This window comes from Erpetoichthys calabaricus, chromosome 8 (genome assembly GCF_900747795.2).
Source record: "Erpetoichthys calabaricus chromosome 8, fErpCal1.3, whole genome shotgun sequence".
NCBI lineage: Eukaryota > Metazoa > Chordata > Cladistia > Polypteriformes > Polypteridae > Erpetoichthys > Erpetoichthys calabaricus.
In genome coordinates, this window is record NC_041401.2 from 109,065,780 (window position 1) to 109,091,895 (window position 26,116).

The 26,116-nt window shown below is 38.5% G+C and overlaps 2 protein-coding genes across 2 annotated transcripts in view; both read left to right on the forward strand.

Annotated features, from left to right (window-relative positions):
• Positions 1 to 485: 485 nt before the first annotated feature.
• Positions 486 to 26,116, forward strand: part of LOC127528911 (glycophorin-C-like) — a 131,683-nt gene continuing 106,052 nt past the window's right edge. Inside the window, 1 exon segment of the mRNA XM_051930605.1 lies at positions 486 to 859. The gene's annotated coding sequence lies outside the window, so the exon portion shown is untranslated.
• The window catches only part of LOC114655928 (glycophorin-C), a 59,135-nt gene continuing 33,920 nt past the window's right edge, over positions 902 to 26,116 (forward strand). The window contains exon 1 of the mRNA XM_028807241.2: positions 902 to 1,109. Coding sequence (XP_028663074.1) covers positions 1,076 to 1,109 — 34 coding nt within the window. The 5' untranslated portion in view covers positions 902 to 1,075. The remainder of the gene's footprint in view (positions 1,110 to 26,116) is intronic.

Here is a 26,116-nt window from a genome sequence, read left to right on the forward strand (position 1 = left end):
GCACAGATTATAAATCTGCAGAAATTGCTAGATACAATCATGCCAACATAGGCCAGAATCTCAAATGAATCTTGTAGAATCCATGCCATGAAGACCTGAGGCTGTTTTAAGAACAAAACAAAGTCCTAAATAGTATATGCTTAGTGTTCCTAATAATTTACACCATTCTTTACCACCATGCCATTTTCCATGTCCATATATCCCAAGCTTAGTAAAAGAATAAGCAAAAGAAACATCGCAGATTCATGCAGCTCTATGGAGGTGATTTCTGCGATGACTTTTGTCCCAGTCACGATCAACCACCTCAGAACGAGTTGTTTCCTCAGTTGATTCTTACAAGAATTGCATCTCTTTTTTGCCACATTTATCTTCACAGTTATTAGACTGGTGCAGTCATACATGCCATGGATGTAAGAGAAGCACCCATTTGTTGAGAAATACTCTCACGGGCGGAAAACCGGTTCGTTAAAGTGGTCGCTTCTTTTATATCGCAGACTCCTATCTGCATATTGCCAGGCCCAATGTAGAAACCACGCCCACAATCACAGGCACGTGTATTTTTCGAGAAAATATTGAAGTGACCCCCGACCAGGAAATGTAGGAAAGGGCCGGTCATGTTTAAGTCACCTTTAAGGTCTTTGCAGGGCAGCCGCTTTCACCCCAAACTTAGTATGTGAATCCTGAAACTGACGCGGCCCGTTGTTTTCCAGTTCGCAGTGACTTAAGTTCAGGAGCTGGCTAAGACGTCCGTCCTTAAAACCTCGGGTGGGATGAAAACCAGCAGACCCCGTAGAGAGCTCCCCGAATATTCGAAACTGATAAGCCGTGACAAGAAGTGGCCATTGAGACACGCCATAAGGTGAGCGACCCTCGCGTGCCGCTTCCTGTGCCCTCGTGCAGCTTTGAAGTCTGTGGCCGTGGAGCGGAGCCACGCGGAGAGGAGCAGGAGTGAGGCAGGCTTTCCGATTTGACGAGGCGTTTCCCTTGCTATAGACCAGCTGTCCTGCTCAATCTGCCAAAAAAGAAGACGGGTGGTGGGGAGCAGAGGCAGTGAGAGGAGCAGCTAACCCGCGACATGCCTGCGGAGATCAACGCGACCAGCCTCCCCGGTGAGAGCCGTTGCCCGCCTGCGTCTGGTTGATTTGTCCATTTCGAATTGTTAATGCGATTGCCTTTAGCAGCACGATTCTGCTTTGTTATATAATACTAGCTGTTTGTTAGTTTCTCATTAGATCAGCGCGGTTTATTTGTTCAACTGTTTCACCTCGTGCATGTGTTTAGAGATCCGAGTAGAAAAAAAACGCCGCTCACCTTCCCAAAAGTCTGATTTGAAGTATGTGAACTTGCTCGGACATTTAAACCTGTTAATGCATGCGTTCAGGCGAAAGAGTATTAAGTGTGTCAGTGTGAAAAGTAAGCAAAACCTTGAAAAGTTGAGATGAAAAGTTTACAGGTTATTCATTAGTTTTCATTTTCTTTAACAAAAATAAGTAAATAAAAGTTACAAACCGTAAGGAAACTGACTGTTTACCGACAGGGAAGGAAATAGTAGTAATTGTCGGGACAGTTGGACTGACTGCGATGGTATCGAAATAACTTTAAACGCAATTGGACGGGCAGTTTAGTGGGTGGATGTGGCCAGAGGACGCAGCACTTGACAATAGTCCACCTAAACTAATCATTGTCAAGGAAGAGGACTGCTGTTGGCAGTTAACAATGCAAAATGCTATATACAACAGAGGTCTTAATGATTTAGGAGGCAGGAGGAAGGTTTAAAAAAATCAACAGTTTAGCCTAAACTAAGTGTATTTGTCGCCTTAAATGAGCTCCATTGTACCTCACCCGCCCTTTTAAAATAATGGCACTTTTTGGTTCTTTATTGGGTTGTGTGGTTCCTCGTAGAGCTATTACTTGACAAAGCAAAAAGATGGGTTCTTTGCATTTGAAGCTGGTTCTGTGTGCTTTGTAACATTTTCTAATGTGAAGAAAAAAAAACCATTGTTAATGTATGGTGGGCTACCTAGCAGGACACTTACAGATTAAGAAAACCTGAACTTGGCCTATGTTATTGTGTGCAGCAAGCGTCATGAGCCATTATTATTTGACAATAATGGATATTTACTTTATGGAACCTTCATGTAGATGGGTCCTTTGGGAGCCAAAAATGGCATCGCTCTGAAGAACCACTGTAGTCCCCTTACTTTTAAGAGTGCATATGGAGAAGCAGAATTGCATATTGCAAGTAGATTTGTGTCTCAGGTCTGCTATATTAGCTTTTGGGACTTTGTTGTCTTGCATCAGAATGACGACCAAGTAATGGATGGGTGAATGGAGTTTTCTGCTTCAACTTGTTGGGATTTATCTGGTAATTAACTATAGTGAACATACTGGTTTGCTGTATGAGAAACAGGAATGACTCGATCAATAAAATGACACTTATACATGGTAAGACATTTTCAAAAGATTAATTAGGTGGAGGGCAGCACAGTGGTGCAGTGGTAGCGCTGCTGCCTCTCAGTAAGGAGACCTGGGTTCACTTCCTGGGTCCTCCCTGCATGGAGTTTGCATGTTCTCCCCGTGTCTGCATGGGTTTCCTCTGGGTGCTCCGGTTTCCTCTCCTACTCCCAAGATATCCAGGTTAGGTGCATTGGCGATTCTAAATTGTCCCTAATGTGTGCTTGGTGTGTGGGTGTGTGTGCCCTGCAGTGGGCTGGCGCCCTGCCCGGGGTTTGCTCCTGCCTTGTGCTGGCTGGGATTGGCTCCAGCAGACCTCCGTGACCCTGTGTTAGGATATAGCAGGTTGGACATTGACTGACTGACTGACCAACTAGGTGGATGTGTCACTTATAATGTAAGGATGCAGCCCACTGCATGCATTTTCTAACTGCTGTTAGCACATTTTGCCCGCAGTGTCACCACAGACAGGTCTGTCTTTAAAATATAAGAAGAATGATTCGCTTCTAGCAATGCATTAACAGGAATTTGAAAAAGGCTGCTGGGCAGACCTCGGAAAAACTGCAAATGTATAGTCTAACTTGTTGCATTAAAGTATCGGACTTGGCGGAAAATTAATACAGCATATTAGCAAGCAAACATTTTGGTGAAAGTGGAGGAAATGGCTGGATCAAACAAATATTTTCTTGTAGACCATTAATAAAAGCTCAGTCCTTGTAAACTGCCTGCTTGCTTATATGTTGGGTGAAGAAGTGAACCATTTTAGCAACTGCTTATCTGCTGTCATTGCATTTTGCAGAGATAATAACTGTGCAGGCCTCCAACAAATACAGTGTAAAATCTGATAATGAAGTGGTTGTACAGTACTATAGTGAAATTTGAGAAGAACACTTTCAGCTTGAAAATGACCTGGCAGGTTCACCTCAAGGTAGAGGGCACATAGCTCCAGTATGTCCAAATGTTGTTTACATACAGTAGGTGACATTGTTGTTTATTGTATAAGCTTTTATTTTTATTTATTCAAAATGCTTACAATCTTGTTGTACCGAATATTATTTTGTATTTTTTCATGTTTTATTAGAAAATGTGTTTATTCAACCAACGCTGTTTGAACCATACTTCTAGCTAACCCTGTTTTAATGCATTGTCTATAAAAAAAGTATTCATCCCCTCTGAACTTTTTACCTGCTATTTTATATTTTTGGTATAAATTAATAACAAACATAAAATACAAAATGCTTGATCTCAAGTTTTCACCTCCTTTAATATGACACACCTAAATCTTCACTGGTGCGGCCATTTGGCTTTAGAAGTCCCATAATTAGTTCAATGAAGATCACCTGTCTGAAGTTTCAATTGATTTTAGTATAAATTCAGCAGATCTGGAAGGTCCCACGTGTGGCGTGTCAGAATGGTGGACTAACCTACACAATGAAGACAAAAGAACACTCCAAGTGTGGAAAGATGATTGAACAGCACAAGTCAGGAGATGGAGACAAGGAAACATCCAAGTCACTGAAATTTTTTTTGGAGTCCAGCTAAGTCAGTCATTAAGAAATGGAAAAAGTATGTCACAGCTGTATATCTGCCTAGAGCAGGCCATCTACCAAAACTGAGTGACAGTGTAAGTGAAGAACTGCTGAAGGAGGCCACCAAGAGACCTGTGAGAATTGTGAAGGAGTTACAGGCTACAATGGATGAGGTTAGACAGACTATGCATACAACAACTTGCTTGCTTTACCAGTTACAGCTTTATGGGAGACTGGCAAAGAGAAATCATTGAATTCTGCTGGAAGAAGGTTCCATAGTCTAATAAAACCAAATTGAGCTTTTTTTGGTCAACAGACTAAGGCTATGTTTGCATTACAAGCCTCATTGCTAAATTTTGATTTTTGGCTCAGGTCGTATTTTCCTATTTTTACTATTGACATTCATAAGTACAAATAACCTGTATCTAACTTTAAAGTGAACGCTTCTGTCCTCTAAAATGACACCCATGCACACATTGATACGTTTGTGCACAAGCCATCTGTGTCACCAACAACAAAAGACATCATATTTGATAGACAACTCATATAATTAAAACCGAAAAAATGGACACGCTAGTAGCTATGCATTGCATTTTGCTGCGGATGACGGCAAACAGTTCTGTCAGCTGTACATGATTACTGTAGGTTGAGAACATGAAGACCAGGCTTTGTGGTTTTTGCAGCTATTGCTGCCACTGCTGCACCAAGAGATTTCTGGGTACAAAAAAGGAGCCAGCGGTGGTAGAACCGTGACTGATGTCACAGCTGTAACTCTCCTTCATTGCTGTTATGCTGCACTGCCAGTGCTGGCATAAAAAAAAAAAAACACATGAATTCTAATCTGACTATTGTCTCATGTCCCATGGCCATGTTTCAGATCCGATCTAGGACCACATATGAAAGTGACTCAAATCTGATTTAAACAGATAGGATTTCTGCCCCCTGAACACATCACATTTCTGTTATATTAGGGCAATAAATCAGATTTGAGTCACTTCATCCAAGTAATGTGAATTTAGCCCAAATACCACTTTTGTCAAATGTCAGACACTGCACATTATCAGAATGTGGTGGTGGCAGCAGTATGTTGTGGGGATGCTTCTTTGCAGCAGGACTGCAAGGCTAATGAGGATAGAATGTAAAATTAAAGAGGCTAAATAAGGAAATTCCTGGAAGAAAATGTGTTACAGTCAGCAGGAAACCTGCACCTTGGGAGAAGATTTATTTTCCAGTAAGATAACGCCAAATAGGAAGCCAAAGCTACACAGGCATGGCTTTAAAATAACAATGTTAATGTCCTGCTGTAACCAAGTCAGTGTCCAGATCTTAGTCCAATTTAGAATTTTTGGTTGGACTTGATAAAAGCTGTTCACTCACGATCTCCATGTGACCTAACACAGTATGTGTCAGCTTTGCAAAAAAGATTGGGCAAAAATAGCTGTGTCCAGATGTGCAAAGCTGATTGAGAGATGTGTGCATCCAGACTCAAGGCTGCCATGCCTGCTTCTGCCAAAGGCAAAATTAAAGGAGGATAAACACTTATGTGGTCAGTTATTTTGTGTTTTATATTTGTAATTAATTTAGCCCACTTTGCAGGGACCTGTATTCACTTTAACAATAAAGAGTCTGTTTCTGTTAATCAGTGTCAAATTCAGTTTACCACAATGAAATAAAATGTGAAAACGTCCAAGGGGTGGCCATGGATATGTTTTGTAAGGCGCTGTAAATGCTGTTTTGTTTTCAATGTTTTTTTGTATGAAGGCGTGCACTTTAAGCAGTGGGAATAAATGGCCCCCTGTTCAATTTACATTTTTAAAAGCTTTCACCATAGACTCCTAATGCATTAAATATTTCAATAAGATAAAATTTACCATCTGGTACTTTACATACTGTGCACATGTGCCAAAGTTATTGCTCTATTCCAGAAGTATGTCATTTTGTTCTTGTATTATACATTGTGCTAAAAATGCAATTTTAATGTAAGCAACATGTTTACAGACCTAATCAGTGAAACGTGTGCATATCCACATTTCTTACTCAGATTGTTGAACCAACGCCACAAATGATCTTTAAAGATAGTATTAATTCCGAGTACAAGGAAAAGAATGTGCTCCCCAGTGATCATTTCTGCTCCAACAAATGTACGTTTCTGCAGCTGTAGGGCGTTGATTCAAGTGAGTGTTGGAGGGAGGGCCTTTTTTAAGGCTGAGTTTACTTTTATTATTTTAAATGTGACATGTTCAAAGGATCTCTCAGATGTGCTGTTGAGGGAGATAGGGAGATATGGCCCCATGTCCTTTTATCTTTGCATAAGCTGGTTCCTCCCCAACTATCACGTCTTCAAATTTCCACTGTTCATAGGTTTTATTTTGTCACTCAGTTTTTCTTAATTCTATGTAATTACTTGTTAATTGGGGTTTGTTATTCTGCTCACTCACAAAGCAAGGGAGGAAAAAGTACGTTTTAGCATTTTACTGATAAATTTTTTATCAGCAGATATTTAAGGCTTGGAGGAGACTACAAGGCGACAGTGGTATTTTACTGGGATGTAGCAATTAAACCAACAGAAAGGAGTTCAACATCAGTTTGCAGCCTGAGAGTTGTGTGAGGCTGTAAAGGACATGTTTTATTTATGAAGTGAATAACTAAGAAAGAATTTAGGTTGTGCCTGGCACACATCTGCACATACACTTTATATAGATAAAGGCACAGGGAGTCTCCTCTGCTGTCAGTGTTTCACATGACACATTCACAAATTATTATTATGTGATGAGATTAATAGACAATCAAAGCACACATATGATTAAATTGATAAGATCTCCCTCTTGAGGTTCCAGAAGCCTTGCGATGAATGCTATAATCATCAGTATGATCCAGAAAATAACATCATTAATGTAGTACAATTCTTCAGTCTTTTATATTGCTAATTCTCTCTTTTGGCAGTTACTCTGGACTGTGGGCTCTCTCAAAGTATCTTGTCACATCATTAGTGATGAGTGTATCCTCGTGTTTTGTTCAGATCAAGCTGTTCCTCTTTGGGTCATTTTAATTAGTTGACTTTCATTTATTCTATTGAAATAACAAAGTTTCAGTTCACCAAAAAGGTACTTTTCTTCATATTTTGAGCATTCCTTTAAAATAAAAACACTTAATTCCACGAAAACAAAGTTTGCTTGAATGAAACAACCATTCACTTACTCCTTACTCACTTATACAGAGAGTCAGTAAGCTGCAAGAGCAATGTGGGAACCAACCCTGGATGGCAGGTTAGAAGGGTACACACACACAAGATGAAGAACTGCCACCAGTTAAACAATCATGCACATGTACAATTAAACCTGAAATACTAGGAAAACATAAACATAGCCATAGGGAATGTGTTCAGACTCCACAAAGACAGCGACTGGGCCAGAAATCAAATACAGGTGCCCTAATCTTTGAGACTGCAGTTAATAATAATAATAATACATTTTATTTATAAGGCACTTTACATTTGTAGTAAACCTCAAAGTGCTACATAAAAAAAAATTAAACAAAGACACAACAAGATAAAACCAAAGATAAAACAATAATTAGAGGCAATTTTGTTAATATGCTTTCCTAAATAGAAAAGTCTTTCTTTAGCTGTTTTTTAAAACCGCTCACAATCTGCTGTGTTCTCGGGTTCTCTGGTAGGGAATTCCAGAGCCTTGGAGCAGTAACTGTAAGTGGCTCAGTCACCCATTGTACGAAGTTTGGTCATAGTGGGGTGAAGACGATAGGTATTTGCAAGACGAAGGTTTCTTGTAGTGGATTGTAATATAAGAAGTTCCTTAAGGTATTGTGGAGCATTTCCATGGATACAATGATGAGTGAGCAAACAAAGTTTGTATTCAATACGGAGGTGAATAGGGAGCCAATGAAGTGACCAAAGGATTGGTGAAATATGATCATATTTCCACACCCTCATTAGGATCCTTGCAGCACTATTTTGGATTTGTTGGAGCTTTTGAAGGCTCTTGCTGGGGATCCAGATGAGCAGAGCATTACAATAGTCCAGCCTGGAGAAGACAAAGGTGTGAACCAGCTTTTCAGCATCACAAAGGGAAAGGCAGGGACAGAGTTTGGCTATGTTTCGAAGATGAAGGAATGCAATTTTACAGAGGTGGTGAACATGTTTATCAAATGACAAATGGGAGTCTAATTTGACACCCAAATTAGTAACAGAAGGGGAGAAAGTAATGGTATGACCAGAAAAGGAAATACAATTTACGGAATAATGACGTTGATGGAGGGTACCAATTAAAAGAGCTTCAGTTATGCTGCTGTTCAGCTTAAGAAAGTTCTTGGACATCCAAGCCTCAATGTCATCCAAGCAGGAGGAAAGAGTTAATGGAGGTATAAAAGAAGTCGAATCCAGTCTCACATAGAGCTACGTATCATCGGCATAGCAATGGAATGAAAGTCCATGCCTGCGGAGGGCTAGATATTAAAAAAGGTCGGCCCAAGGACTGATCCTTGTGGGACCCAACAGGTGACAGTGTGGGTATGAGATTTAGCATCCCCCAGGGCCACATACTCGGCCCTATCTGTACGATAGGGCTCGAACCACTCCAAAGGAATGCCAGAAAGTCCAATTATATAGTGAAGATGATGGAGGAGAACATAAATAATAAAGAATAAATAAATTGTGTTAAAACACAATGGCAAATGGAGACGACATCTTTACAAGTATATTTCATCTTAATATCTATTTATGTAAAGGATCAGTATTGGGGAAAGTTTATGAACACTCAAGGTTTGATTTCAGCCTCTCCTTGATACTGTACTGGAATAAGTGGGCACAAACAATGAATGTTTGGATAAAAAGAGATTTAACTGCTAGTGACGAATATTTTGTCTACTCTTAAGTGGGTAAGAGAAAGTAGACTCAGTCTTAAAAGGTCAAGGTGTAATATTCTGTTTAAAGATAAATTACAATCCAGTTCCAAACTGTATCATTTCGTAAATACTACAAAAGTAAAAAGAAACTTTGTATATCGTTATACCATGTAAATTATTCCCAGTGTATTTAGTGAGGATATACTGTATGTGACAGTGGTTCTTGTGATTTACTGGCGACCCGTCAATAGTTGGTTTCCAACTTGTGCCAGAATGCTTCTGTAATAAACTTTGGCTCTAAGATACCTGAAACTTAATTAGCAGATTTGAAGATGGATGAATATCCGCGATTGTTGTTTGCATGCCTTATACAGAGGTTCTTCACAGTTTAACAAAACCACCAAAGCTAACCTGCTTATTCACACATACACAGTAACAATCCTTCCATTTTAAAGATCCACTTTTTCCTATTACAGGGCCATGTATGTCATGTCTGATTCCCTCTAAATAACAGTGTGGAGACTTTGACAGGTATTGATAGTGTTTTAATGGGAAAGTCTGACAGATGGAGTTCAATACAGCGAGATCACTGATTGGCAGACTAATTCCAGGGCAAAACAAAACTCATAGTAGCACTGTAAATACATTAATTTCTTTGAATTGTCTTTATTGATAGATTGTTCTGGATTCTCTCTGGAGGTCATTCTTATATTTGTAAAACGTTCAGACACCACATCCACACATTTGGATTTAAAGAACAGACTGCCATGGTGTTGAACATCATTCAAAGCTTTACTCCTAGGCTTAGCGATATGCAGTACTGTAACATCAAAATGGCACCACTTATTATAAGACACTATAAAGAAATGAAATTTTTTTTTCACTTACAATATGGGGCTGGAGTCTCAGTTTATTATTTCTGGCAAAACAGGAACAATATTTTATTAACTTAGCCTAATGTGCACATCTTTATATGTGTGGTAAAGGCAGGGTACCTGTAGAAAACCTGCAGGCCATGAAGAGGACAATGACAGTGATGTCAACAATCAAGCTACCTCCTGTTCCTGACTCTGTGGCACCAGGCCAGGCACAATTCACTATCTAACCTGACAGAATATGTTTGTTCTTTGGGAGGAAACCCATGGGAGCGCTGGACACAAAAGTGCATTTCATTCACAATCAGATAGGGCCTAAAGAGCTTTGAGGACTAAGCACTACTACACTTTTCATTTGCTAATTTTATTTATTTTTACATTTTTTTTATATATAAGCCAAATGCATAAACCCAGCAGTTCAGTGCAATGCTTTTGGTTCTTTGTGAAATATTTTGTCCGTATGCCGAAGACTGCCATATTTTCATTGATTTCAGAAGACCTTTTGTCCATTTTTGTCGTTTAAATCTTGCAAGTGGAAAAAATTATCCAAATTTACATAAATATTTTGTTACAAGTTTGGAAAAAATATGCATTTGTTTTAGTGGCTGTAGCCTCGATGTCCTTCATTTGATTAAAGGGAATTTGTCTGTAGCCTGTCTGAATCAATATTTTTTTAAGTTGATTTAATTCAGTGCTTCTGTTTGGTTGTTTCATCAAGTTAGTGGCAATTTTTACTTTAAGTGATTAAGCGAATCAAAGCACAAATCAGACGTGTATTTTTCTAAGTGTAACCAGATTAAATCAGTCAAAACAAAATGAAAAAATCAATATTATTAAGAAAATGTGACTAAAGTAAGAGGAAGCCGCAAGCTGCCAGTCCCGTCACAGAATGCAATAATATAAATTTGTGTGTTCGAATAATCAGCAAGTGGACACTGGTCAATTGGATTGAAGCTGAACAGGTAACAGATATTTTAAAAGAGGCTTTATGTTTAATGTGCTTTCTCCACTCATCTGCTGTGCTCTCATTTGCAGTGGTGCATAATCAACTGTATGGCTGTTGTATATTCACAGCATTGTTTTATTCATCAGAGTGCTTCACTTAATCCTTCCATCCATCCATTTTCCTAAGCCACTTACCCAAGCCCAGGGTCACTGGTCAGCTGGAGCCTATCCCAGCAGTCATTGGGCACAAGGCAGGAAAGAAACCCTGGACAGGGCACCGGTAACACTGAATCCACGTCTTTCAATCACTGGTAATGAATATTCTCTTTTGTTTTTGTTGTGAACTTTATTTACTATTACTAGAGAGGCGAGATTGCGTTAGTTTGGACATGTGCAGAGGAGAGATGCTGGGTATATTAGGAGAAGGATGCTAAGGATAGAGCTGCCAGGGAAGAGGAAAAGAGGAAGGCCTAAACGAAGGTTTATGGATGTGGTGAGAGAGGACATGCAGATGATGGGTAACAGAACAAGATGCATAGGACAGAAAGATATGGAAGAAGATGATACACTGTGGCAACCCCTAACGGGAGCAGCCGAAAGGAGAAGAAGAAGAATGTCGGCTTAAATGGAGCTGGTACCTGTAGCGTAGCTTGTGTTAATAATTAATTTGTTGGACAAGTTAATCTGCTGTAAATATTGGCAGTTTGTCCATTCTTATATCAATTTCACACTTCTGTGTAATGCTTCATAAAAAAGATTGCATGGAAGTGTTGAATGTCATATTATAATGTTAAGATCTATGCTATCGGTTTGGAAAAATACAGTATCAGCTAACTTAACTGCCAAATCTGATTGGAAATAAATATAATTTCAGGATTCAATACTAATCCTATATTTCTTTTATCAAGGTAACTAGTTAGTACTCCCGTTTAAAATAAGTCCTTAAATAGGCTGTTAGTTTAGCTATTTATTTATTACGTATTTAATATGTAATTATTAAAATATGAATGACAGTATTTTTTCCTTTGGCAAAAAGCAGCACAAGTCCCAAAACAAAGGAAGAAATGCTGATATATACCATCAGGTTCTGTAGTTTTAGTAAGCTGTGCTATAGAAAAAAATGATCCTCAATCTCGTATGACCCCACTATTTTATAATAATCTGCCGCTGCTGATTTTGATGTACTTACACTTTAAGATGTAGTTTTTTAGTAATATAAAAATATATGATTATTCAAATTCATACCGCTCAGTAAGGGTGTTTCATGCGTGTCAGAGATTGAGCGGATTATTCTGTCTTGCTATTACTTGCTTGACTACTGATACTGCATAACTACGGAGCTTTAGTGTAAGGACGGTGGTACAGGAAATGAAGTTTAACGATGCTGTGCAGAGCCTGACTGTGTGACAGCCACCCTGGCTCCTCAATGTAATGCCACCCTTCATGATTTTCCGCCCTACCTCAATATACCTCAAGTCACAAGCTTTCCCTCACTTTATCTATTATGACAGGACATCATTCACTGCACTGAACTGTGAAGCTTGCATTTAAATGGCTCTCTGTGGAATTGTGGTTGTTAATCGTGTTGGCATATTGCCTGTTTAAATAGTATGTTATATGGACACTGCTTTGTCTTATTTGCACCATGTGTACACTGTGGGCCCTGAGGTTCACCATTTCATCTATCTGTATACTGCATACATGATACATGATTGAGATGATTTTGACTTTTGGTCTCTTGTTTGTATGCATTATATATTGCAGCATGCTCACCCAGTTGATTATGGCTGCCTTGGCGTTGTTATATAAGCTTATCAAACCTGAGTATACAGAAGCAGCATTTGTAAAGCAGTAAAATGATAACTGCTGGCCACCTGTTACCTAGTAGGAACAATGATCAGAACGTGCTAGTGTTCCCCATCTGTTGTACCACCACCTATACAAACAGGCTGAATGCTGCACTTTTAAGAGCAGTGCCTCTGAAACACAGTCCTGCTCACAGACAAAGTGAATCAGGAGCATTTGCTTACGGCATTAACCATCCTTTGGGGAAGGGTTTTGTGTGGAAAGTTGGCTTCTTTGTTTGCAGCGGATTAATATGTCATCCTGTAGCACAGCCACCTCATTATCTGTGTTTAGACTGGCAGTTCTTCACAAAAGTAATTTCTTTTGTTGTTACCTTTGTATTGTTTTATAAATACTGTCAGTAGTCTGGTTTTGTTTATAAGACAGTCCTACTTTCTCAGGTCCATGTATCCTGCCATTTTTTATAGGTTTTTTTATTGGCCACTTATTTTATTAAAATCATGTTGGTGAGGACTGATTTTATGAATCATATTCAGATAAATGAGGCACAGACCCATTAAGTATTTAGTTAGTACAACTTCCCATTCATTTATGTGTAGTATTCATAACCCCCACCTAATTCAATAAACCATTTTGACAGAAGCAGTTGGATGCAAGTAGCACACTAATATTAAAGGAATATTCAACCCAAAAATGATATTTTGTATCTGTTATTTACCTCATATTGTGTGTAGTTATGCCCAAGAAAGATTTTTAATCTCCCAAATTTTTTAAGAAAACTTAGGTGTCAATAGGGACTAATGCTGAACAACAGCAAACAACATTAAAATGTCTATGAAAAATCAAAATTAACATTACTCATGTCAAATGAACCACATGTCAGATATAGAGAATATTTGCTCGTAACACCCAAATGTGTATTTTTGCTAAAATATTGTAAAGCAAACCATTTCTGAAAAGTTCTCTCATTAACTAAAGTGGAACATGCTGAAATGGGAACAAGTTTATGAATTAAACATCCTCCCTATTCATTGGTCAAGAGTCCAGCCCAGTAATAGCTCACTCATTGAAAAGATTAATGGAGCTGAGCCATTCCAGTTTAAGCTAAAGGAGATTAAGAGGAGACATGATGGAAGTGTTAAAAATTATGAAGGGAATTAGTACAGTGGATCGAGACTGTTATTTTAAAATGAGTTCATCAAGAACATGGAAACACAGTCGGAAACTTGTTAAGGGTAAATTTCACACAAACATTACAAAGTTTTTCATCACACAGAGAACAACAGAAACTTGGAATAAGCTACAGAGTAGTTTGGCTGATGCCATTAACACACTGAATATTGTCTGACTGGAAAGATTTGTGTTGAAACATTATAAGCTAAGCCACTGGCCAATGAGGACGTTTTGAAACACTAACTAAGTAAATTTTATTTTGGAATGATACATAGATGGATATGTGCGAATTTAGCACCCCATCAAACCTATTGGATCATGTTATGTGCCCAGTAGAGCGGGTAATAGACACCGACTCCCAGCGACCCTGAAATGGATACGTCCAATAGAACATGAATGGTTAGATGGAAAAATGTGGCCATCTTTCTAACAATCCGATGATAACTGCAAAATGTTTGTTCCTTTACTAACGCGTATTAAAAAGTGAATAACTTTACTAGTCACTCAACTGTTAATCGGTCTCATTGTTGCTCTCCCAAAGCATGGACATATCCTGTATTTTTAATTCCATAATGGCAGAAAAGTGGCATGTTAAAGGCTCCTGGTTTAATAAATGAAAACATGCAGGATTTTAAAAACTGAGATAACTGCAGTCCCACCCTAAAACTGAAGCCACGCAGTTTCTATCAAAGAAAATATGAGTTATAGCAGTGTACACAAAGTCACATAATGTCATGAATTGCCCATACTATTAATAAACTCAAAACAGAAGTACAGCAGCTGCAGCCCAGGTTAAAAGCCACAGCTGTTTTTTCTTTTTTTATATTTCCACCTTTATTTTTATGGATTGGTGTTCACTTTGCAAATTGTCTAATTTGATTCAGTATTGTGGTTTTACTTACTGCTTCTATTCTCTTTTAATTAGTGCATTACTTAATCATAACTGTTAAACCCGGCCAATAACCAGGTCTCTCTCCACAACCATGCTGTACGTTTTGATTACATTTCAAAGTGATAGTTATTAATCAATAAACTATCAGTGGTTTTTGTTACCTGTGTTTATCTTTATTTTATGCAGATAGTATTTACAGAGTTTTATGCAGATGTTATTTGCCTCCAATGTTGTTTATGGCCTATTGTTCATACTGAATTTCTGTGAAGCGTTTTGAGCCTGGGAAAGGCACTATATAAATAAAATGTACTATTATTATTTACTATTAACTGCGGCTTCATGGGTGTGGAAGTGGCTGAATTTGGGATCACAATGTTTCCTGCCTTGTCATGAACTCACACCTGCAAGTCCCTGTGTCCCGTCACTTAAAAACAACATTTTCTGGGGCAAAGGAATGCATATCAAAGTTGTGAAGAAATTACATCTTTAAGAATTACACTTGGCTGCCATTCAGTGTTTTCAAGTGTTGAAAAAGTCATATTGAGAATAAAAAATAGAAATGCCAACTGTCTGTGTTAAGAATTCATGTGATTACTAAAGGACACTTTCTATGTTTGGTAGTTTTATGTTAGTCAGTAATAAGACTGCTCTTAGGTTTCTGTATGGCTGAGTAGTACTCTGGGTGGAATATGTGATCATGTTTTAAACATACACTCTTCTTACTTCTGCACTGGCCATTTTCACCTCAATGTTTTATCAGTGACCTGCAGAGAGGGTTTTTTTTTTTTTTTTTTTTTTACTGAGTGAGCCACTTGTGTCTTCTTTTCTTGGTGATAAGGACACCGGATGAGAATGTCAATTCTGCTTATCCTTGCTCTTTGCTCTTCATCTGGAGAGCTGCAGTACTGCTCAACCAAATAGCTTTCAGAATTCTCTTAACTGGAAGGTGATGATGCTTACAAGATAGGGGGAGACAAAAATTCTGTTGTAATATGTACTTTTTATACCTACACTGACAATTCATATGCAAACTAAATTCATTTAAAACCTTATAAACATATTTACTTGGTATACTTTAAAATTAATAATTAAGCTTAATGTGTTTGTAAAATGAGAGGTTTTTTATTCTTTTCAGCTGTTATGCATTAGAGTGTCACAGTAATCTGGCCCTTATTTATTGGAGTAGAATGTCTTCTGCATATTGTTTTCATCTTTTTCCATTTTCATTATGTTCCCACAGTCTAAAAAAGGTTACATTTCAGTGCTTAACTGACCACTGATTGGTTCTTTTATGTAATCATTAGGGCTATGACAAATATTTGATAATTTAGATAAACATACTTCTATTCAAAAATACTTGTTCAAAAATCTGTAATGGTTATTTTTCCTGCTCTTAAGTGAAAGAACTGCTGATTCTCAGTGCATTAGCTAATATTAATACAGATTGGTGTCATTAATACTTTCTGTCACATTTAGTTAAAGTTAGCTAGCAACAAAACCTGTGAACATGAAGAAGGGCCAAAATCAGTTGAGAGAGAGTATGAACCGAAAACTTAAGATGTTTGTGAATTCTTTAGGACAGTGATGAGCGATAATGTTCAGTAATTTATAATCACACTTTTATCTTACAGATTATATTTATCACTCTTAAATATATGAATTTACTACAGCTTAGCTTGGTAATTGCAAGATTGAATGGGGACTCTCCATTAGGCCAGCATCTACAAAAGTCCACCTGTAAAAACCTGCATACAAGAACATAGTTGGTGTTGACTTACCAAGAAAAATATAGATATGATCTCATGTTGTAGAGTAAAAATTGTTAATTTTTCACCCAGGAAATCTTCTAAGACAGTGGGCCTCAGTTATAGTGTATCAAATGTATCAGAAGAGTACTTTTATGTATACAATTGTTTTGTTTTTTTTTTTTTTTTGCTTTTTTTCCCCAGGAGCTAATATTATTAGTTCACTGGAGCTCCTTACTCTTGAACGTGCTACATATTGGTACATGAGAAAAACATTCCTGCCGTAGATCAGTTCCTACTTTTCCTACTGACCAACTTTGGCTTTTGTTGATGGTCATTGCAAAACACTGTTTTTGATGAAAAATGCACACTTTTGAATTCAAACATGTAATTAGTAGGAATGATGGGAATTTTGGGTATAATTTCAGTCTGTAGCACATCCTGTAAAAGACTAGTGTCAGTGAATGTAATGCTTTAGTCTGTAAGCTTGTGTCATTACAAAGTTTTGGAGGATTTAGATAAAAGCAATATACACTAAATTGTGGTTTACTTTTACTTATAATATACAGCATTGACGTTTTACAGTATGCACATTTACGTCTCTCATGGAATGAACTGAACATTTTAAACACTGCACAGATAAGAACAGGTGAAAAAAAATGATATTGTGAACTATGTACGATGTCCACTTTCTCAGCTTCTGGTGGGGATCCCCTTAGTGAACTGTGCAAGCTTTTAAACTGACCAGGGCAGTGGGCTCGCACCTTGTTCCAGCAGTTCCTTGTTTTTTGCTTTGTGAACCAGAATATTAGTGGTGCATCGTGGTCTGACCTTGAAGGGTACACCTTACTCCTCTTTAATATTGCATTTATTTTAGCACCAAGCTGTTTCCCTAACCTCCTAATACCTTGTTATTTGACATTTACATATATAAGAACACTTGACGGTCCAATTCATCTTGAATTTCTATGTATTTTAATGCATCATGTGGAGTAGGAAGAAGCTGACAGAATAGGGAGTACAGCTGGTACCCAATGAGGACACCTGCTAATCAGGTGGTCTTTGAGTTTCGCCTAACTTTTCTTCATCCACTTCACATCTCGTTTCCCACACAGCTGTCCTTTTTTCAGTCACCAACAGCCCCCCATTTCTCGGCACAATTACAGGCTCAGCTTGTACAGTGGCACTGCTCTCCTTGTGGAATCCATTAAGAATAGCCCACTCACTACAGCTTTATTACTGACAAATATTGAGAAATAATAAAAATGTATGCAGCTAATTTACTTGTTTCTATAACATCACCAAATCAAATCAGTCAAAGCATTTTTAAGATTTTGGAGATTATTGTTTTGTTTTTTTTTTTGTTTTTTTTTTATAACCACTAAATATTGATAAACCAAAATGTCCTTTCTTAGCGGATACTTACTGCCCTATTTGTAAAATCCTGCCAACTTTCAGCTTTTTAGCTAAATAGGAAAGAGTGTGTGTGTGTGTATATGTATATATATGTATATATATATATATATATATATATACTGTATATCTGCGGTGCGTTGGCACCCTGCCCGGGATTGGTTCCTGCCTTGTGCCCTGTGTTGGCTGGGATTGGCTCCAGCAGACCCCCGTGACCCTGTGTTCGGATTCAGCAGGTTGGATAATGGATGGATATATACTGTATATATACACAGTGGTACCTTGGTATAAGTCTGCTTTGGAATAAGTCCAACTTGGTATAAGTCCTGTTTGGACGCGAAAAATTTTGCTTGGTATACAACCTTTGTTTGGAATACAACTTGCGTGCTAGAACACTGCGTGCTACCCTTGTTTACCTCTCTCGAGACAAAGCCAAGACTGCCTGTGGTATAGCGGGTCCGCGGCTTCAAAGAAAAGGGCCAGGTTTTAAATCCGTACAGCCGTGTCGTTCTCCGTGGACGCTACTGCACGACCTCAGGGAGTTAATGAGGTAGTTGGAGCGAGTTGCACCTGCACATGTGGGTGTGATCGTTCTCAATTGCTTCATTGGCTTCCTGCGGCATGTGATTAAGGCGCTGTGCCCATGGAGGCGCGGGTGGATGTATATATACGGGTCAGCACCAGAGAACGGGGGGATAGATGGATCGAGGAAAAGAGTAAGATAAAGGAGGTTAAAAGACGGGAAAGAGCAGTCTTAGCAGGCACTCGACTCTTCTCAGCAAGGTAAAGTGAGGTTAAATTTTCATTTATTTCATCTAATTGCTTTTGTATTTATGTATTTTAGTATTAAGCAGTGTTTAAATTATTTTATACAACCCCATCAATGTATAATATGTCAATTACAATGGGATTTATTTTCCATGGGAATGGATTAATCATTTTCCCTTTATTTCTTATGGGAAAAATTAGTTTGGTATAAGTCCAAGGATCTGGAGTGGATTTTAAGATTGTATACCGAGGTACCACTGTATATATATATATATATATATATATATATATATAATACGTGTATGTAATGTATTAATTATATTTGTGCTTGTGTGTCAAACACAACACCAAAACCGATTAAAACCACAAAAACTTTACTCAGTAATCAAGTATTTCTTGAAAACTTGGCTTGCTGTTTACCGCTATTTCAGTCACTCTCCAGCTTCGATTTTCTCAAAAACACTGTACTGTCTTTGTTGGGCTCTCTTTGTTTGAATCAGTGTAGTCCATATTGAACCACATTAAACTAAACTTTACTGTGAGGCTAATTCACCACTCTAAATTCCTCCCATTATGAGTGCAGGTACATTATGTGTGTGAATGAGACCCACAGTGAACTGGCACATTGTCAAGGGTCAGTTCCTGCCTGTGTCCAGTGCTGCTGGGAAAGAGTCCTAGGACTATAAAACTAGATTGTTTAGGTTCGAAAGTAGAAAAGCAATTGAATTCTATAATTATACCGTACGTTTGAACTTTGGAATTTATAGAAAACCTTCCTATAAAAAGTGTCTAACTTAATGTCTCTGAGTTTCAGATAGATAGAACTAGATAGATAGAACTTTATTTGTTCCCAGGGGGAATTTGGCTTTTTACAGAAGCACTTTAAATACATAAATAAATAAACACAGAGACTTTAGTTTGAACACACATTGGAATAAGTATAAACAACAAAATTCAAAACAAAGAAAACGTCCGACCTGACATTTATAGTCCCAGTGAGGCATTATACAGATATATTGCTGTTGGTATAAAAGAACCCTGGTAGCATTTCTTGAGGCAATTCTGCTAAATAATTCGTTGGCAGAAAGTCCTCAGTGTTAGTGTGTCAAAGAGAGGATGTGCAGCATTGTTCATAATGGCACTCGGTTTTTTTTTTAATTCTCTCCTTCCCTAGTACCTCCAGGAGGTCCAGAGTACATCCTATAACTGGGCTTGCCATTTTAATCAGCGGGCCTCTCTTGAAGTGATATTACCAGCCCAGCACACCTAAGCATAGAAAATCTGACTGGCCATCACAGAGTTATAAAAGATGTGAAGGATGTTGCTTCCCACGTTAAAGGAATGGAGTCCCCTAAAGATAGAAGAGCCTGTGCTGCTCTTTCTTATATAGTCCCAATGTATTACGAGATCAGTCCAACCTGTCATTGATGTGGACCCCCAAGGAGCACACCACCTGTACATCCACTACTTGAATAGTGACCGGACATAGGCTTTTTGGTGCGAAAAAAGTCAATAACCAGTTCCTTGGATTTGCTGATATTAAGATGCAGTCAATTCTCTTTGTACCTAGAAACAAAATTATCCATCTGAGTCCTATACTTTGTCTCATTCTCTTTATTAAAATACCCCATAAGTGCAGAATTATCTGAGAATACTGTGTGTTAGCAAGCCTTTTGTGCTAAGCTGCTAGTTTGGGAGATTTAACAAAAGTAAAGTGCTTAATGTTGTGTTTTGTGTTAAGGCAGTATTTTTTATTGTTAAAAAAATGTAATTAAAATGCTTAACTTTATAGCTTGTACAGCCTTTAAAATTAGCTTCTGTATTTATATTTACAGTTTATCTACTTAATGCAGTGAACACAGAGATTTAGTAGCATATTGGAGATCAGACAATACCAAATGAGTCTAATCGTAGTTAATGCCCTGTCACATCACACAATTTCTCCAGTCATTGACTTAATTTACATAATTGTACCAAGTTGGGGGCAGCCACGGCACCTTGCTGTGATTAGCAGTTGCGTAGTCTGGCATACCCTGTGATGCAGTCAGGTTGGTCTGTGATTTGCCTCAACAAATCAGAAAGATTTACTTTGGCTGTCAGAAAAACAGGCAAGCCGTTGTCAAATTTATTATACAATACAATTTATTTTTGTATAGCCCAAAATCACACAAGAAGTGCCGCAATGGGCAACAGGCCCTGCCTCTTGATAGCCCCCCAGCCTTGACTCTCTAAGAAGACAAGAAAAACTCTCAAAAAAAACCCTTGTAGGGGGAAAAAATAGAAGAAACCTTGGAAAAGGCAGTTCAAACCCCTTTCCAGGTAGGTTGGGTGTGCAGTGGGTGTCAAAAAGAAGGGGGTCAATACAATACAATTACACAGAACAGAACAAATCCTCAATGCAGTATAAAAATAAAAATATTACAAGGAGCAGAATCTAACAGTAGATGATATCACATAATATGATTTGGATTTGTTTAGAGTCCTGGAGACCTCGGCCATCAAGCTGCCTCCTCCATTTGGCCATTCCACAGCTGAGACAGTGCTGGGCCAGCCAATCTGATGAAAGGACCCCTCTACCCGACAATTCCTGCGATCCTCCATCAGGGATGACTTTACCTTAGGCAGGCAAAACAATTTGGCAGGTGGGCCTTGGCACCAAGTGCCACATTTGAGTATAAAGAAGAGAAACAGAATAGGTGAGGGTTAGTAACAAATTATAACTATCATGTTACTTATGCTTTAGTGCTAATGACTAACAACAGAGATGCTGTCTGTAAAGTTAATCAGAAGCTCTAGTCAGGATATGCTAAACGGAAGTAGTGAGTCTTCAGCCGGGATTTGAAAGCTGAGACCAAAGGGACATCTCTTATAGTAGCGGTCAGACCATTCCACACTTTAGGGGCCCTGTAACTAAAAGCACGACCTCCCACTGTTATTTTATTAATTCTTGGAATCATAAGCAGACCGGCATCTTGAGATCTTAATGTGCGCTCTGGTTTGTAAGTCATAAGTTCAGATAAGTAAGCCGGACCTTGGCCATTTAAGGCTTTTATATGTTAAAAGGAGGATTTTGAAATCTGCCCTAAACTTAACCGGGAGCCAGTGTAAGGATTTAAGAACTGGAGTTATGTGTTCGTATTTTCTTCTTCTTGTAATAATTCTTGTAGCTGCATTTTGGATTAACTGGAGGCTCTATAAAGAACAGTTTGAACATCCAGTGAACACCGCATTACAGTTGTCAATCCTACTAGAAATAAATGCATGAATTAATTTCTCAGAATTATTTAGTTTATTTAGAAAGCACCTTAATTTCCCAACATTTTTAAGATGGAAGAAACATGATTTGGACAACTTTGTAATGTGCGCTTTAAATGACATGCTAGAGTCAAAGATAACTCCTAGGTTGCAGGCTGACTCAGTAAAATTAATGGGGATTCCAACTGAGTTAAATGATGACAAAATATTGTTGTGATCAGCGTCATTCCCTCCAATAATTAACATCTCTGTTTTATCTGTGTTTAAAGACGAGTAGTTCTCATCCATCCACTCCTTTAATTCACTAACACAACTAATTAAAGACATTGGAGAAACTTCATTGATCTACATGAAAGGTATAACTGGGTGTCATCTGCATGCAAGTGAAAATTAACATTATGTTTCCTAATGATAGATCCAAGTGGAAGCATGTAAAGTGAAAACAGTAAAGGTCCCAGTACTGAGCCCTGCGGGACACCATATCTCACTTCTGTGTATAATGATGGAGTACTGTCCGCACATTTCTGTACGTATTAGAATCGATTTGATAAATAAGAACTAAACCAAGCAAGAACAGTGCCTGTAAGCCCAACACAGTTTTCTAGCCTGTGCAGTAAAATAGAATGGTCGATTATTATCTTCAGTGATAAACAAGTCATGAATTCTGACATCCTCAGGCAATGAGAGTGACACCCTCTCTAACCAGAAGTCATCCAATGTGCCACGAGTTATAATGGGAGAATGCACACAAAGTACAATCCCCAGCACAGGCCAAGCCTGAGGATGCTTAAAACATCAGCTCTATCACCTGATATCTTCAGACATAGCTAGTCTTTAGCAAAAAATCATGTCAGTGTGCTAAAATTTCTTTACTGCACCATAGATGGTACATTTAGAGAGACAGCTAGGAAAATAATTACATGAGTTTGTTTCAGATAAGATGAAGTAAATATGATATTTGTGATTATTTGGTCTCATTCATTGTTGCTTGTAAGTCCTTCAGAGTTATCGTAGGTCTCTTATTCTTTGACTTATTGCACTAAAGCAGTACTGCATGCTGGGCAATCCTGGCAACATAAGAGAACAGAACTTCTATAGTTTTTTTTTTTTTTTTTTTGGTATTTGGAACACTGTATTAATCCCTGGGAGGAAACTGTGTTTTCGCATGACCTTTGAGTTCAGAGTGCAGGGCCAGCCATTGTACAGCACCCCTGCAGCTATTTTCAGGTTAAGTGCCTTGAACGGGATACAATGGAATAGGATCCTTTCTGGAAGTGATGGCATTTGAACCAGCAGTCTTCCAGATACCAGTGCAGATCCTTAGCCTCAGAGAAGAATACTGTAAGTCGAGCCCTAATGACAAGTCTCCAAAATTCTCCAAAGCCCCAACACACTCCTCCAGTTACTAGTGAATATATATATATTGTAAGAATAGCACTATATTGCACCCGACTTGGCACAGACTTGACACGGGAGGCACATATAAAATAAAAAGACTTCTATTTTTCTTCAGCTGGAGGGCACGACTTCCCCATAATCCCTTCAGCCACAACACAGTCCCAAGCACTGAAACTACACACAAAAGCACTTTGCTCTTCCACCACCACTCCTCCACAAGTTTAGTCCTCCTCCTCCTGACTCTGGCCGCTGAGTGGTGGTCACTGACACCCTTTTATTGGGTACCCGGATTTGTTCCAGGTGGTTGATTATCGACATCCAGCTGCACTTCTGGGTAAGGCGAAACCCGTGCCCAAAAGAGGCCAGCCGCTCCTGTTGCAGCACCCCCTAGTGGCGCCTGCGGAACCCTACAGGGCTGCACAGAACTCCAACCCCCATGAAGCCCTAGGGGAGTCCGAGGCACCGCTGCAACCCAGGGAGGATGCCATCTAGTGTCCAGGGGTAGATACTGGGCTTCCCGCCCTTGTCCCCCTGGCAGATATGGTGAAGGGGCGTCCTGGCCAGGCATGGGCCCCGGCCATCCGTCACAATATACAGTGTATAATATATATATATATATATATATATATATATATACACACACACTGTTTTATGAATACACACCAGAAAGACTAAAAAGGAAGAAAATTTATAAACAAGACTGCTGACTTCGTTGCCACAGTCCCTGTGAGGTATTATGCAAGTATATTGCTGTTGGTATAAAGAAGCCCCAATAGCATTACTTGACACACTTCTGCTGAATAATTCATTCGCTGAATATCCTTAGTGTTAGTGTGGCATAGAGAGGATGTTCAGAATTGTTCATAAAGGATTAAAACAAAGGCCAAGTCTCACATTTATATTAATCTCCGCAGGGAAATTGTCTTTTCGCATGACCTTTGGGGATATAGTGTGCAGCACCTGCACAAGCAAACCTTATCACCCGACCTGCATGCTTGTGCTTTTATTCAAGTGAGCTGCTTCTCGGAATACAATTTTGTAAAGAGTCCTTTGCTAATAATAATAGTGCTGGGATTTTTACAGACTTTTGTTGAATGTGATTCCAATGAAAACTTTTTATAGCCTATTGGTTCTGTCAAAATGATTAGTGTGAAAGTCAAGTTTGTAACCGTGAGCTCCTGTCAGTTTTGAGTCCTGGTTAGCTACACAACACAATTGACTAGTAGTCACACCTTGAGCTTGGCAGCTCTTAGCTGGCCATCCTTTATTCTCACTTTATGCTGTAGGAATCAGTGAAGATGCTTCTGTAATGTTTAACCTCCACTCTTCTCGTGTCGGCCATTTCATTTTCATTTTTTCTTAGTTACATACTTTGTGCATTTCTTTTTATCTGACAAGGGCTTTATTGTGCCGTTTGATCCAATCCAAAAGGTAATTCCTGAACATGACAGTTAATACAACAATTTTTACATTTTTTTTCCCTCAGATTTTAGTTTCTATTCTGATGGTTTCTTATTTATTCATGTGATTTGTAACTTTTGAGAAGATTTCTAATCAAACAAAACATACAAAACCTTAGACCTCATATTGTTTCTGTAGTATTTTAGCATGTCAGTGCCACATATAATTGCTTTAAAAAATACTGTATATATTATCCCCTTTTACAGAAAGCAAAAGTTTATTAGTGACATATTTCATTAGTTCTGCAGCTCAGTTTTTAGTCAACGTGCTGTCAGATGCCAAGATCCTGGAGAGCACATGATACTCAAAACACTATTTCAAAGACAAAGATTCCCTTGTTTGAACTGGGGTGTGTTGTTTAGCTTCAAAATTAAATTCTGTTCAGCAGCTCCTAAGGGTATGTCCCAGGAGAAAGGGAGTCCACTGACCGAGGCAGCCCAATGAGGCTGAAGCATTTGTAGTCACATCATGCACAGGCTGACTCACTGGATCTCTCATCTTATACTCCCATTGCCTCAAAAACGCCTTGTGAGACTTTGAGCTACATCAGAGAAACCATGGATCACACTGTCAGCTGTGTACAAATGTTCAGAAGTGTGTATTGCATAATATAGGGACTGATGTTTTGCTGCTTTTTAGAACGGTGGCATGACTACTTTGGCTCTTTGTGACGTGTTTTACATTTGGTGCAGTAGTAAAAAATAAGGTGATTAATACATTAACTGAGGGGAGCTTTAGTGGTTTCATTAACATTTAAATTCTTGAGGTTTTATGTTGTCTGTAAAGCCAATGAATGAGCAATGGAGCAGATATAATTAATTTTTAAACAAAGAAGTGACAGATAGGAAAAATCACATTGCTAATTAAATTGTATTACAATAAAAGGAAAGGCAAATAAAAAAAAAAAAACATTCCAGATAAATTTTCTGCTAATATAAAATTTGAAACAGTGTTGTAAATGCACACGACTAAATCAGTTCCATTTGCAAACCCATACAACATAACCAGTTGTGAATGGAAAACCAATGAACAGCGTACGGTAGGCTGATGACTCTCCACTTCATGCGTCGTCAATTGCCATAAGCTTTGCACCATGGCCTTAATATCAACTTAAAGAAGACCAAGTATAAGATTATTGGTAAATTTAGTCAGCACGATCTTGTGTGTAGATGGACAGCCACTTGAGATGGTGACCGCGTACAAGTATCTTGGCAGCTTTGTGAATAATCAACGAGAACATTGCACTGAGATCAAATGCAGCATTGAGCATGCCAGGAATGCAGTCATGAAAATGAAAGCACTTCTTAAGCCACAATTTTGGATTTGTCTGGTCCATTGTTATGTTTTCTCCATCCTTCTGCATGGTATGGAAGTGTGGACATTGACACAAACTATGTGTGAATGTGTTAGAGCATTTGAGAAGTGGGTTTATAGAAGGATGTTGAAGATATTATGGATGATGGACAGTGTATTAAATGAGGAGGTCCTAAAAGGAATGCATAAGAATGTGGACCATCCAGACATGGACACTTAAATATTTTG